General features: G+C 45.6%; 1 protein-coding gene across 16 annotated transcripts in view; it reads right to left on the reverse strand.

Moving 5' to 3' along the window:
• The window catches only part of LOC147102129 (uncharacterized), a 330,921-nt gene that overhangs the window by 289,904 nt on the left and 24,544 nt on the right, over positions 1–16,473 (reverse strand). For all 16 annotated transcript variants that reach the window (XM_085964374.1, XM_085964369.1, XM_085964366.1 and 13 more), the window contains one exon: positions 7,390–7,416. In XM_085964374.1, coding sequence (XP_085820500.1) covers positions 7,390–7,416 — 27 coding nt within the window. The remainder of the gene's footprint in view (positions 1–7,389; positions 7,417–16,473) is intronic.

The raw sequence follows: 16,473 nt of genomic DNA on the forward strand, positions 1-16,473 counted from the left end.
TTTTCCCTTTCTTTATCAATTCCTTGGTTCTCCTTTGCTGAATTCTAAAATCCTCCCAATCCTCAGGCTTACTGCTCTTTTTGGCAACATTATAAGTCTCTTCCTTTGATCTAATACTATCTTTAACTTCTCTTGTTAGTCACAGTTGGACCACTTTTTCTGTGGGTTTTTGTGCCTTGAAGGAATGTATATTTGTTGTAAATTATGTATTAATTCTTCAAATGCTAGCCATTGCTTGTCTACCGTCACACCTTTTAATGTAGTTTCCCAATCTACCTTAGCCAACTTGTCCCTCATACCCACGTAGTTTGCTTTGTTTAGATTTAAGATCCTAGTTTCAGATTGAACGAAGTCACTTTCAAACTCAATCTAAAATTCTATCATATTATGGTCACTCTTCCCTAAAGGCCCCTTTACTACAAGGTTATTAATTAACCCTTTCTCGTTGCACAATACTAGCTCTAAAATAGCCTGTTCCCTAGTTGGTTCCTCAACATACTGATCTAGAAAACTATCTTGCATACATTCCATGAATTCATCCTCCACACTATTACTGCAAATTTGGTTTGCCCAGTCTATATGTAGATTAAAGTCCCCCATAATTACTGTATTACCCTTGTTACATGCGCCTCTAATTTCCTGATTTATACTCTGCCCTACATTACAACTAGGTAGGGGAACCAAGACCAGGGCTCCTTGGATGATGAGGGAGATAGAGAATATGATTAAACAAAAAAGAGGGTTTATGATGCATGTCAGGTGAATTCTTCAAGTGAGAACCAGGCCAAATACAATAAGTTGCGAGGGGAAGTGAAGAGGAAAATAAGACTGGCAAAGAAAGAATATGAGAATAGAATGGCAGTTAAAATAAAAGGGATCCCAAAAATCTTCTACCGGCATGTAAATAGTAAGCGGTTAGTAAGAGACGGGGTGGGGCCTATTAGGGACAAAGAAGGTGATATATGCTTAGAGGCGCAGGGCAAGGCTAGAATGCTTAATGAGTACTTTGCATCGATGTTTACTAAGGAAGAGGATGCTGACAAAATATCGGTAGAAGCGGAGATGGTAGAGGTAATGGATGGGGTGAAAATTGATAGGTAGGATGTACTGAAAAGGCTGGATATACTTAGAGTGGATAAGTCGCTTGGTCCGGTAGGCTTGCATCCCAGGTTGCTAAGCGAAGTGGGGGTGGAGATAGCGGAAGATTTGGCACAATTCTCCAATCTGCCCTAGATGCAAGGGAGGTGCCAGAGGACTGGAAATTGGCAAATGTGACCCTTGTTCAAGGGTATAAGGACAATCCTAGTAACTACAGGCCGGTCAGTTTAACATCAGTGGTGGGTAAGATTTTCGAAACAATAATCAGGAAAAAATTAACAGTCACTTTGGGAGGTTTAAGTTAATTAAGGAGAGCCAGCACAGATTTGTAAAAGGCAGATCATGTTTGACTAATCTAATTGAATTTTTTGATGAAGTAACAGAGAAGATTGATAAAGAGAATGCAGTGGATGTTGTCTATATGGATTTTAAGAAAGCGTTTGACAAAGTACCACATAAAAGGCTGGTTAACAAAATGGAGGGTCATGGAATAGGAGGGTCAGTGTCAGCTTGGTTAAGGAATTGGCTTAAGGACAGAAAACAGCGAGTTGTGGTAAATGGTTGTTTTTCAGACTGGAGGATGGTAGACAGTGGTGTTCCCCAAGGGTCAGTGCTGGGGCCACTGCTTTTTTGATATACTGTATAAATAAATGACTTGGATATTGGAATACAGAGTAAAATTTCAAAATTTGCTGAGGATACCAAACTTGGAGGTGTGGCAAACAGTGAGGATGATACCAATCGACTGCAATAGGACATAGCAGAATGGGCAGACAAGTGGCAGATGGAATTTAATACAGAGAAGTGTGAGTTGATGCTTTTTGGCAGAAGGGATAGGGAGAGATAATATAGACTTAATGGCACATTTCTAAAGAGTGTGCAGGGACAGGGACTTGTGGGTTCATGTGTATAGATTTATGAAGGTGGCAGGGCATTATGAGAGAGTAGTTAGCAAAGCATATGGGATCTTGGGCTTCATAAATAGATGTATTGAGTACAAAAGCAGGGAAGTTATGCTGAACCTTTATAAAGCTCTGATTATGCCACAACTAGAGTATTACATCCAGTTCTGGTCACCAAACTTTAGGAAGGATGTGAAGGTCCTTGAGAGGGTGCAGAGGAGAGTTCCAAGGATGAGGGATTTTAGCTAAAACGTTAGGTTGGAGAAGCTGGGGTTGTTTTCCTTGGAGCAAAGGAGTTGGAGGGGAGATTTGATAGAGGTGTACAAGATTATGACAGGTTTGGATAAGGTAGACAGAGAAAGGCTGTTCCCATTAGCTGATGGTACAAGGACTAGGGGACACAGATTTAAGGTTTTGGGCAAGAGATACAGGGGGAACGTGAGGAAGAACTTTTTTACGCAGCCAGTGGTAATGATCTGGAACTCTCTGCCGACGAGGGTGGTGGAAGTGGAAACGATCAACGATTTCAAAAGCAAATTGGATGGGCATTTGAGGGAGGTGAACTTGCAGGGCTATGGGGATAGAGCGGGGGAATGGGACTGACTGGATTGCTCTACAGAGAGCCGGTACGGACTCGATGAGCCGAATGGCTTCCTTCTGTGCCGTAATGACTCCATGACTCTATGATTCTACTGTTTGGGGGCTTATAAACAACTTCCACTAATGTTTTCTACCCCTTGCTGTTTCTTAGTTCCACCCAAACTGATTCTACTTCTCGATTTTCGGAGCTAAGATCCTTTCTCTCTGCTGTCTTTATCCCATCCTTTATTACCAGAGCTACCCCTCCTCCTTTTCCATTTTGCCTATCCCTTCTAAAAGTTAAGTATCCTGGAATATTTAGTTCCCAACCTTGGTCACTTTGCAACCACGTCTCCGTAATGGCTATTAGATCAAACCTATTAATTTCTATCTCCGCTATTAATTCATCTATTCTGTTGCGAATACTTCGCGCATTCAGATATAGTGCCTTTAGCTTTGCCATTTTTCCCTGATGGTTATTGATTCAGCCATCCGTTATACATCTGTCCCGATATTGACTCCAATGGAAATAAATATTGGGAGAAATGTCGAACGGGCGGCTGAATCGAGATCACCCAAAATCAAAAATTACCCACAATTAATCAAGCTAGACTAGACAAATATTGTCTTAGCATCAATGCAAAACTACCACCACAAATACTGACTCAGACCTAAAACCTGGAGTGCGCCAGATGCGCTGAATGGCCATTTTGCATTTATACCTTTTCATGTTTTAAACTCTTCAACCTGCTTAATTACAGAACAAAAAGGTGCACAAAACATCTGACATGTTTAATGTCAAATTATAATATATAAAGTTATTATGAAGGAGCAAGATCTACCTGACCAAATTTGAAACCAACTAGCAGCAGAAGGTGGTGAGCATTACAGAATTAAGTTAGTCTGTTGCTGCCAAAGAACGGAGATGACTTCATAAAATATATTTTAAAGAGATACAGTTGTGTTTCCTTAAGATGTCAAGTGGACTAACTTCATTAAATTCTTCTGCAACTGAAAACCAACCCTAATCTCTGGAGTTACAGAACAACCAGTTAAGATCTGAAATTAGAAACTGGTCATTACGTTCTCACACCTTGTCCTGGTCCCAATCAATAACCAGTCAAGAGAATTACTGTAAAGTTTCTTTAGTTCTAAAATGAAAATGGAGCCCTGGGATCCTGCAATTGGCATGACAAATCTAATTTGCAGAATAAAAAGAATTAGGACATTTTTGGAGTGGTCACTAGAGGGCACTGTTGCCACCAGCATTTCAATAAAGTGTAATTTATTACAAATTCATTCATGGGATGTAAGCATTGCTTGCAAGGTGTACATTTACTTCCCATCCCTAGCTGTCCTCGAGAAGGTGGTGGTGGGCCTTCCTCTCGAACTGCTGTAGTCTGTGAGGTGATGGAGCTCCCACAATGCTTTTAGGTAGTGAGCAACGTTCCTATTAAGCACGGATGTTTTGCGCAGGCCGCTCACGGGTTTTTACATGGGAGAAATTATGCATGTGCGAAAATTTGAATGGGCCATGCAGCCAGTTAAAGGGATCGTGCACAAAAAAAATTAGAGGAACACTGATAGGCAGTTCCATTTTTTGACCCAGCGACGCTGAAGGAACAGTGATATATTTCCAAGTCAGGGTGGTGTGTGACTTGGAAGTGATGATACTCCCATAACCTGTTGCCCTTTTCTTTGTAGGTGGTAGAGGTTGCAGGTTTGGGAGGTACTGCTAAAGAAGCCTTGGTGACTTACTGCAGTGCATCCTCTAGATAGCTATGCAGGTGATGGAAGGGGTGGGTATTTTGGCTCGTCGGTGAAGTGCTGATCGAGCGGACTGCTTTTTCCTGGATTGTGTCGATCTTCTTCAGTGTTGTTGCAGCTGCAACCATCCAGGCAAGTGGAGACTACTCCATCACACTCCTGACTTTTGCCTTGTAGGTGGTGGAATGACTGGAGAGTCAGGAGATGAGCCACCTACTACAGAATACCTAGCCTCTAGTAGCGTTTATCTGGCTAGTCCAGTTAAGTTTCTGGTCAGTGATCCAGGGCGTTGATGATGTAGGACTCGGTGATGACAATGCTATTTAAGGTCAAGAAGTGGTTAGGCGCTCTCTTGTTGGGGATGGTTATTGCCTGTCACTTGAATGGCATGGATGTTACTTGCCACTGATCAGCCCAAGCCTGGATGTTGTCTAGGTCTTGCAGCATGTGGGATGGACTGCTTCATCTGAGGAATTGCGAATGGATCTGAACACTGCAATCATCAACGAACAGCCCCAGCTCTGACCTTATGAAGGAGAAAGGTCATTGATGAAGCAACTGAAGACAGTTGAGTTTAGGACGCTGTCCTGAGGAACTCCTGGAGCTGAAATGATTCTCATCTCACCTCTGAAATTTAACTTGCGTTCATGTTTGGATCTGGAGCCAAGTGGTCCTGGCAGAACCTAAGCTGAGCATTGGTGAGCAGGTTGTTGGTGAGTAAATACTGCTTTATAGCACTTTTGGCTATTCCTTCGATCACGTTGCCAAATGATTGGGAGTATTTTAATAGGGCAATAATTGGTCAGGTTGGATTTGTCTTACGTTTCTGGACAGAACTTACCTGAGCAATTTTCTATACCGCTGGGTAACCACTGTTGTAGTTGTACTAGAACAACTGGGGGCACGACTAGTTCTGGAGCATAGGTCTTTAGCATTGCAGCTGGGATGTTGTCTGAGTCTGTAGCCTCTGCTGTGTCCAGTGCACTCAGCTGTTTCGTGATGTCACATGAAGTGAAGCGAGTTGGCTGAAGACTGGCATCTGTGATGGTGAGGACCTCTGCAGGAAGCCAACCATCCACTCGGTACTTCTGGCTGAAGATGGTTACAAGCACTTCGCCCTTGCGTTTTGCATCACGTGCTTCGTTCTGCAATCGTTGAGGATGAGGATGTTTGTGGAGCCTTCTTCTCCTGTTAGTTGCTTAATTGTCCACCACAACTGGATGTGGCAGGGTTGCAGAGCTTTGACCTGATCCATTGGTTTGGGGATTGAATAGTTCTGTCTATAGCATGTTGCTTTTGCTATTTAGAATACACGCATTGTAGCATTACCAGGTTGGCACCTCATTTTCAGGTACACCTAGTGCTGTTCCCGTCGTACTCTTCTACACTCCTCATTGAAACAGGGTTGGTCATCAGGCTTGATGGTGATGGAGCAGTGCGAGATTTGCCAGCCATGAGGTTACAGATTGTAGTGGTATACAATTCTGCTGCTGCTGATGGCCCATAGTAACTAATGGATGTAGTGTTTTGGCTTGATCTGCTCTTAATCTATCCCACTTAACATGGTGGTAGTGCCACATGACACGATGGAAGCTGTCCTCAGTGTGAAGACAGGACTTGGTCAATCCTACCAATGCTGCCATGGACAAATGCATCTGTGACAGGTAGATTGGTGAGGATGATGTCAAGTGGGTTAATCTCTTATGTTGGTTCCCTCATCACCTGCCACAAGCACATTCTGGCAGCTATGCTCGGTCAGTGGTGCTGCTACCGAACCATTCTTGGTAATGGAAATTGAAGTCTCCCACCCAGAGTACATTCTGTGCCTTTGCTATCCTCGGTGCTTTCCCCAAGTGGTATTCAACATGGAGGAGTACTGAGCTGAGGGAGGGTGGTTGGTGATAATCAGCAGGGTTCCTTCCCCATCTTTGACATGAACCCAAGAGACTTCATGGGAACTGGAGTCAATGTTGAGGACTCCAAGGCCCACGCCCACCTTCACCACCCCCCTGACTGTATACCACTGTACCCCCTCTAGTGGGTCTGTCCTGCCGGTGGGAGCGGACATACCCAAGGTTGATGAGGGAGTCTGGGATGTTGGCTGATAGGTATGATTCTGTGAGTATGGCTGTTGCTTGACTAGTCTGTGGGACAGCTCACCCAACTTTGGCACCAGTCCCCAGATGTTAGTGAGGAGGACTTTGCAGGATCGACTGGATTGGGTGTACTTTTGTCGTGGCCTGACTCGATGCCTAAGTCGCAGCCGAGTGTTCCATCCAGTTTGATTCTCGTTTTTCTTTCTAGCGGTTTGATACAACTGAGTAAAGCCACTTAAAAGGTCAGTTGAGTCAACCACATTGGTGTGGGACTGGAGTCACATATAGGCCAAACTGGTAAAGATGGCAGATTTCCCTCCCAATAGTGAACCAATTGGGTTTTTATGACAATCTGATAGTTTCAAGGTCACTTTTGTGGTTACCAACTTTTTATTTCCAGAATTTTAAAAATTGAATTCGAATTTTAAAACTACCATGATGGGATTTGAACTCATGTTCTCGAGATTATTAGTCCAGGTCTCTGTATTACTAGACCAGTAACATAACTACTACACTACTGTCCCTGCTTGTTTATTAATATGCTCATTTAAACTGCGAGAACACCCACCAACACAATTATAGATGCGAGAAGTAATTTTCTAAATTAATGCTATTGGAGAGGAGCCTCATCTGCCAGCCGCACACATTGGGAAATCGCAAGCACGTGATTTTCCATTCATTACTCTTCTCCGTTAGTGTATATGTACCAATATGCTGAATAAGCCTAGTGACAACAGTGGAGCTGCTTCAACAAACCATAATCTTTAATGGTGGTGAATTCTCCTCAAAAAGATTGGCAAAGAGTGCCATAGGTGTGCACAGAAATTCTGTGGCTAGAATTCCGCCATCATCTCTTATTTTTGTAATATGATAATATCAGCATCAAGACTGATGGAATTGCACTATTAAAATCAGTTACAACATAGTAAAATCAAGAGAAAACCTACCGGCACTGTACGGAATCCCATAGCCACCTGCAATACAAATAATAATGTCAGTAATGCAGTTTAACAGTAAAATCCAGACTGGATTAGATTAGACCCAGCAAAGAGCCTGAAAACCAGCTGTAAGATGTAGTAAAACTGAAAGCATGGCCACTATGTAGTCATTACACAATATGGTGTAATGGAATGAAGTCTTTAAAAACCGCATTGCTGTTTCAAATCACTTATGGCTAGATGGAAATCTAATTGCAATGATGTTGTTGAAAGTACAATGGGCCGGATTTTGTGGTCAGTGGTGAGCAGCGCCAGCAGTTCATTACACTTACACATGCCCACGGACTTTCTGTGGGGTTTTACACTGGAACTTACTGTGACTAGAAAGCCATTTCGGCGCAACACCCTTGACAGGGGATCTGGGACTTACGTGAACAGGGCAAGCAACTATGTATCTCCTTAACCAATCAGATTGAAGAACTGTTACAGCACAGAGTCTGAACCAGGAAGTGCAAGTTAGAATAGTTAATTCATGATCAAATCATATACAGAAAGTAAAATAAAAAGAGGGAAAGAAAGATGGGATTAAGAGAGGGACATAAAAGAGACAGAAACAGTAAAAAAAAATTACAAATTTAAATGTTTTAAATCTCCAACAATAATTAAAATCTGAAGGAATGAGACTCCACACTTGCAAAAGTTAATTTTCAGTACCAGGGAGGTTGTTTGGCAGTAGTTAACACCTACCACGCCATTAAAAATTTACTTACACTGGAATGAACAAGCCCTAACTTTTTCTGGCGAGTTTAGTGTGTATCTATAACATAAGTAATCTTATGTGGCTTGGTATCAAATTTTGTTTTATAATGCTCCTGTGAAGCGCCTTGGGACGTTTTACTACATTAAATGCGCTATATAAATATATGTTGTTGTTGTTGTTGTTGAGTAGTACCACAACTTCACGCTATTCCATGTATTTGAATGTGAGTCTCTTGGTGAGATACAAAGCAAAGCTTCTGGAGGAGCAGGGCAACTCAGACAGCAACTTCCTAATTTCCACCTTTACCTGCACATGTGTGGTTTCTGGAAGCTGCTGTCTGATTTACACTTTAATAACGGTGAGCGATGATAGCCTCATCATTATTTTTACCTCAAAATTTGGGTTAGTATTGCTGGACCTATGCTGGATGTGCGCTAGTGGTCAGCTGTTTATAACAATTCTAATACCATTGTTTATTGGCACCAGTGTCCCGCCTGATAATGATGTCAGTAACCTATATCTCTACTTCCAATGCAGTCTTGCATCTAGCACCAGAATTAACCTTGTATCTCAATACAACACCTTAAATTGCCACATGTAAAAAAAACCCCAGCTCAAAACACACGTTCTGAGCTGTAAACATTCTGTTGCAGTTTGAAGCAATAGGTGTCATCTAAAAGTACTGCTGAAATATGACCCTGGCTATAAACTTTGACACTGTTGTAGCAAAATCATATTAGATTATTAATTATTTACATTCTTTTTAAAAACAAATTTGGTAATAAAATTATAGTTATGATTTTTCTATTAAAAGGATATCAAAGGGGTTACTGATGAGCAGGTTATATGCATCCCTGATGCCCCTCTACAGCTTAGATTGGAGGGGGAAATTGGTTGGAAATACTACGTACGTTCACAAAGGATTTAGTCCACTACAAAGTGGCCTAGATAGATTTTTGGGGCTAGAAATTCAGCTGCTTTGCTCCTCCAGTTAGCACCTGCAGGGGACAGTAACGGGGCGCTAAGGGGTTACCGACCGGGCGTGCCGAATTCACCGACACCCGGAAACTTCCCTGGCAGATTTACGCTAGCGCCAACACTTACCACCTCGGTCCCGAGCGCCCTGTAAATCGTGACGTCATCAAATGCACAGCGCTCTGTTACCGCCCTGGATGTGAAATTCGCTCCTGCCTCCTGCTGCATCGCCGGGCGTCAACAACGGCAGCAACAGGAGGCATTGTCACCTCGGCTGGCTGCTTGGGGAGTGACAATTAGGCAGTGGTGGTCAGATAGACCAAACTTTATTCTTCGCACCTGTCTGGTGCCTGCTGAAAGTGTTTGAAGCCTGAGTGCTGTGCGATGCCTAAGCCCTTCATTCTCAGAGTGATTGGAGCGGTAATGGAAGTTGCACAGGTCCCCTGGCCCCACAGAACTAAGAAGAATGTTGCAAACCATCATTGGCCCTACCCTTTAAGCGAGGGAAGGAGCATCCGATGCTTGTAGCATTGCACAGCACATTCTTCAGCGCTCTGCTGCTACTGCCCCTCTCACACATTTTAGCGCCCTAAGAGAAGTGTTTAGCGCTCTTCCCTCATGGAGCGCTAAAACTGAATTTCGCGGGAGGCGAGAATGATTAGCGCCTGGTGCTAATTTTTCAACTTTTCGGGGGAAAAATTGAGTTGTGCCCCCTTTGGGGTGCTAACTTCTAGCGTCCCGAAAAAATTAGCGACCTACGGCCGATTTTTCCAGGTAGCGCCCCGAAAGGGAGGATGGGCGCAACTGTAAATGCACCCCGCGTCCCTCTTGGGGCGCTGCGAGGCACTGCAGCACATCGTGCCGCGGTACTGCAGGCCTTCCTCCCCTTATTAAAGGGGAGGGGCCTGGCGCAGCACATCCCGCACCCAGCTGGGCCACCAGGGATCGGGAGTGCCGGCAAACGAGCCCGGCACTCAAGAGGAGTGCCGGGCTCACAGAGAGCAGCTGGTACCTCGTGGGGGGGCGGGGGGTTCACGGGGGCCGGGGACAGCATCGGAGGCAGGTGCTGGCAGGCGGCCAGCAATAAAAATGGCCGCCCACTGTAATGTATATACCTTTAAGGGGGGAACTACTTTTTACAGCTCATGTATACTGCAGTACCGGCAGTAACCACACCTGTATATAGCACTGAGTAGTAATGTGTACAGTTCAGTTCCAGAGTGAGCCACGTTGAGTAAACACCTGTTGTACCATTCCCCTGCCGTCTTGTGTCTTATTACTCTCGGACACAACATTGGCGACGAGACAAATTCGATCCTACCTGCAACTCTGTATCACCTCCCAGGGATTCGTTCCTGGAGACCAGTAGATTGGAGGTCAAGGCCAGAGACACGGGCGTCGACCATGGACAACCGCCCAGTCATCCAGCAGAGACTCGAGAATTGCGGGGGAGGCTGTTGAGAGCCAGGCTTGGCTTTGCAGTCGCGGTGGTCCAGCGAAACGGGCTGGCAACAGGTAGTGCGCAGACCCTTCCTGGACAGCGGCGGGCTAGAGCCCGACCGAGCGACACAGCAAAGGGCCGAGCAGCGTCGACGGGGGAGAGAGAGAGAGGGCAGAACGCACAGGGCGCAGCCGGTGTTCAGGGGCCGAGCAGCGTCGAGGAGAGGGAGAGAGACGTGCAGAAACCCGCGAGGCGCCGCCATTGCCACGAGGACCGCCGAGAGCGGCGTTGGCAGCAGCGCAGGAGAAGCACGCGAAACCTACAGGGCACAACCATTGCCACGAGGACCGCCGAGAGCGGCGTTGGCAGCAGCGGGGGAGGAAGGAAAGTGCGGGAGATGCCATTTTAAGCCATTTCAAACCACACCCAAAATGCCGAAGAGTGGCAGTATCACCGCATTTGACAATGAAGTCGAAGATTGGACGACATATGTCGAACGAATAGAGGTATACTGCAAGGCAAATGAGGTGTCAGATGACAAGAAAGCGCCGGTATTGCTAAATTTAATGGGTGCAAAGACGTATGGCTTATTACGAAATCTAGTAACCCCAGCGAAGCCAGTGGAAGAGAGTTTTGGAGTCATAGTGGCGATACTACAGGAACATTTAAACCCCACAGCGCTGCTGATAGCAGAAAGATTCAAGTTTCACAAACGGAACCAGCATAAGGATGAAAGCAATGCTGAATATTTAACAGAACTGCGCAAACTATCGAAACACTGCCAGTTTGGAACGGGACTGGCAGATACCTTAAGGGACAAGTTTGTGTGTGGGCTTCAAAGCGAAGGAACCCAGAAACGGCTTTTATCTGAAAAGGACCTTACGCTGGACAAGGCTTTCAGCATTGCGGTATCATATGAAGCAGCAGCACGGGGCGCTGCAGAAATACAACAGAGACCGCAAGGATATGGCACAAACGAAATGTCATACAGAACAGAGAAGTGCTATCGCTGCGGCAGAACAACACACGACCACAATGATTGCTGGTTCAAAGACAAAGTGTGCAGACAGTGTGGAAAAGTAGGACACATAGCACGAGTCTGCAGGTCGGGAAAGAAAACCAGCAGCAAGAAATCTCCACAGGAGAAGTACAAGAAGGTACATAAGGTGACGGAGAGTAGTTCAGATGAACAGAAGAGTGATACAGACTCCGGAAGCAAGGAGCTGGGTTGTCTGAAACTACATAATGTGATCAAAACGGAGGATCACCGAACCATTTGGGTCACTCTCAAGATAGCAGGAGTCCAGGTAAAAATGGAATTGGACACAGGATCAGCCCTAACAGTCATAAACTGACGGGACTACGAGCGGCTATTCTCACACATACCCTTGAGAGACACAAAAATTATTTTGACGACGTACACGGGGCAAAAAGTCTACCCCAAAGGAAAAATAAGGGTGACCGTTATATATAACGGTAAGGAAACACCAAAACTAGACATGTATGTATTGCAAGATGGAGGACCACCATTACTGGGACGTGAATGGATCCGGAAAATACAGCTGGATTGGCATTCCATACAAGCACTGACTGTGGCTGCCAAAAAGGATGACGACGTCACACCTGGGTGACTGTCAAAGATCCTAACCGACGCGCAAGAAGTGTTCCAGCAAGTACTCTGAACACTAAAAGGCATGACAGCAACAATTAAAATCGAAGAAAACGCAAGGCCAAAATTTTTTTAAGGCCAGACCGGTACATTATGCGATCCACCCAGCCGTCGAAGCAGAGCTGGAGAGTTTGGAACGTTCAGGAGTACTGTCCAAGGTAGACTGGAGCAAGTGGGCTACACCCATCGTCCCTGTGATGAAAAAGTCGTTCAGCAGCACGCCTGGGGAACCAAGGAAGGTTCGCATCTGTGGGGACTTTAAAGGTAACAGTGAACCCAGTCCTTCACACCGTACAATATCCACTTCCGCGGATTGAAGATATTTTCGCCTCGCTATCTGGAGGGAAACGCTTCACTAAGATTGATCTGGCCCAGGCGTATCTGCAAATGGAGGTAGAAGAAGCATCAAAAAAATACCTCACAATCAACACCTATAAAGGTCTCTACCAATACAACTGGCTGGTATTCGGGGTAGCATCAGCTCCGGCTATTTGTCAAAGGGCAATGGAACAAGTCCTGCAAGGGATCCCAGGGACCCAGTGTTATTTGGACGACATCCTGGTCACGCGCGAAAATGACAGTGATCACCTCGCCAACCTGGAGCAGGTGCTCACTAGATTGAAGGAATATGGGCTCCGAGCTAACCGCCCCAAATGCGAGTTTTTAAAAAAACAGATCTCGTATTGTGGCCACGTTATCGATAAAGAGGGGTTACATAAGTCCCCAGAAAAGATTGAGGCAGTAGTCAAGGCTCCAGCACCGGAAAACGTGTCACAACTGAGGTCGTTCCTCAGGCTGGTAAACTACTACCATAAGTTTTTGCCAAATTTGTCTACAATACTACACCCACTGAACACCCTACTGCAAACTGGGGTGCCATGGAAGTGGAGTGACGAATGTAAACGAGCTTTCCAGAAGAGCAAAACACTAATCACATCAAAAGAGGTATTGGCCCATTTCAACCCGGCACTACCAATTCGGTTGGCATGTGATGCGTCACCCTACGGCATTGGAGCGGTGCTGTCGCACAAATTCTCGGACGGCTCAGAGAGGCCAATAGCCTTTGCGCCACGATCACTAACCTCAGCCGAGCGTAACTACGCCCGGATTGACAGGAAGGCCCTCAGCCTAGTGTGGGGAGTGAAAAAGTTCAATCACTATCTGCACGGGCAGAAATTCACCTTGCTGACTGACCACCAGCCTCTTGTCTCCATTTTAATCTGAAGAAGGGCATTCCGGTGATGACTGCGCAACGACTACAAAGATGGTCACTCTTTCTAGGGGCGCACCACTATGAGATTGAATATAAGGGCACGAAACAGCATGGAAATGCTGATGGGCTATCACGCCTGCCACTGCCTACTGCGGAGGAAGCACCAGCAGTGGATCCTGTCGAAATACTTCATTCAACTATAGTTGAATACCTACCGGTAACTAACGCTCGTATAGAACAGGAGACCCGAAATGACCCGACACTGTCTCGGGTATATGATTTGACGGTGAAGGGATGGCCAGTACATGGCGACTCACTGTTGCCAGCATTCTCGACAAGAAGAGAACAGCTGTCAGTGTGCCGGGGGACCTTGATGTGTGGATCCCAAGTGGTAATTCCACCCAAGTTAAGGGATAGAGTGCTCAATGAGCTTCATGAGGGTCATCTGGGAGGGGTAAAAATGAAAAGCCTTGCCAGGGCTTATGTGTGGTGGCCGGGAATCGATAAACAAATCGAGGACCTGACCAAGAGCTGCTCAGGATGCCAGAAAGTCCAAAATGCACCACCACAGGCCCCTCTACACCCATGGGAGTGGCCCTCATCTCCATGGCAACGGGTGCATATTGATTTTGCTGGTCCATTCATGGACTCAATGTTTTTAATAGCCGTGGATGCGCACTCGAAATGGCCTGAGGTCATCAAAATGTCCTCCACCACCACGGAGAAAACTATTGCAGTCCTACGGACCATTTTTGCCAGGAATGGCTTACCAGAACAGATTTGCTCCGATAACGGACCACAGTTTGTGTCCGAAGAGTTCCGGAGGTTTATGAAGAAGAATGGGGTAAGGCATTACACATCCGCCCCGTATCATCCAGCCACAAATGGATTGGCTGAGAGGTTCGTACAAACCTTTAAGAAGGCAATAAAGGCTATGTACAATGACAACATTCCGCTGCAGCATAAGGTGGACAATTTCCTGTTCGCCTACCGGAATGCGACACATGCAGTCACCAACCAGGCCCCGGCCATGATGTTCTTTAACCGAAGGTTAAGATCTCGCCTGGATTTGCTCAGACCAAACGTATGAAGAGATGTTGAGAGTAAGCAATTCCAGCACATCCATGAGAAGCCAACAAGGAGCTTCAATGTAGGGCAACCAGTCTTGGCCCGCGACTACCGAACAGAAAAATGGCAGCCAGGAATGATATGCACACGGCAGGGCCCACTAATGTACACAGTGGACGTTGGGGAGAACATCGTGAGGCGCCATGCTGACCAGATCCTAGAGTCACAGGAACAAGTCAACCCCATGTCTCACCCATACGTACCTGGTGAGGAATCTACCTCAAACAGTAGCATCGGAAGCTGATGACCCAACCGACGACAGGGTGCCAGAATCGCCTCCGCACCAAGAGTGAGACACTCGGGAAAGGCGCTATCCAGAAAGGATCAGGAAGCCTCCCCAAAGACTGAATATATAAATGGACTATTTTCAGCTAACGTAGTGTTAAGTGTTAATTGTAATTAGTTTGATATTTAATTGTTAAATGAGTGTTATGGTACTGTTAATCTAAAAAGGGGAGGAATTGTAATGTATATACCTTTAAGGGGGGAACTACTTTTTACAGCTCATGTATACTGCAGTACCGGCAGTAACCACACCTGTATATAGCACTGAGTAGTAATCTGTACAGTTCAGTTCCAGAGTGAGACACGTTGAGTAAACACCTGTTGTACCGTTCCCCTGCCGTCTTGTGTCTTATTACTCTCGGACACAACACCCACCACCTCCCCTTTAACTAGCACTGCCCCGGCCACAGGTAGGGCCCCCTGACCCCATCGGACAGAGTGTCCGGCGGTAAGTCAGGGGGCGCTATCAAAGATCGCGGCCGGGGCACGAGCAGGACACTGCGCACGGTGATGACGTCATCGCCGGCGGCGGAGCACTGCTAGCAGTTACCACCGCCGCTAACCTCCCGCTGAATTTCATAGATGGTGTTGGCGGCACCGCACCCAGGCACTAGTTGCTTTGCGCCCCGTACCGAATTTTTCCCCCTTAAAGTTTTAACGCTCCAAACAGGGCTATACTGATTTTCTCCCCCGTGGACTCTAGGGGAATCAAGGGATATGGGGAAAGTGGAGTTGTGGTCGAAGATCAGCCATGATCTTACTGAATTGCAGAGCAGGCTCGAGGGGCCGTATGGCCTAATTCTGCTCCTAATTCTTATGTTCTTTCCATAATGACAAAGAAGGTGGAAAAGAACTACCTTAGCAATATTAATATTCCAAAGCATCATTAAAGAAAGAGCAGGATAACAGAGTCAAGAGTCTATCAGAGAGACAGCAGGCAAGCACAGCACTGGAACTATTACAGACAGAAAGAGGGAATGTTACAACTTCTAATTTTAGCAACCTAGAGTCTCCGCCAAATGAAGTATTGCACAGGTTAGGTTTAGGTTAAATCTTCGCCTATGGTGTCTCAACAAGGTGCCTTACTCCAAACTCAGGAAAGCACCTTCTAATGCACCAGTCATATTTCTCACACTAGCCATTTTTTGGCCTCAATAATTGACATTGTAAATTCTATAATTAGTTTATGCCAAAAGTAGATTAGTTTTGGGCTCAAGTCAGCTATAATATGGTTGAGATTACCCAAATTAGTTTGATGTAAAAACTCGGGGGTCAGCAGACAGGAGTCTTTCATCCCTTTAATCTGGCTGAATTCAAAGTCTACACTGAACGTTTGCTTTGCACTCTGAATGGGGAACTCAGCCTCACAGTGGATATACTCTTTGCCAAAATCTTTTACCAGAGTCTAGTGGCTAGTATGTAGCACTGGATTTAAACTTGGAGAACGACATGTGTCTGGCAAGTACAGCAAGCAATTAGGAACACAATGGTATGTTAGCCTTTATTACAAAGGGGCTAGAGGGAATAAAGAAATCTATTACAATTATAGGGCCCTGGTGAGACCACACCTGGAGTATTGTGTACAGTTTTGGTCTCCTTACCTAAGGAAGGATGTACTTGCC

This window comes from Somniosus microcephalus, chromosome 22 (genome assembly GCF_052327205.1).
Source record: "Somniosus microcephalus isolate GS21.2 chromosome 22, FLI_Smic_1.0, whole genome shotgun sequence".
NCBI lineage: Eukaryota > Metazoa > Chordata > Chondrichthyes > Squaliformes > Somniosidae > Somniosus > Somniosus microcephalus.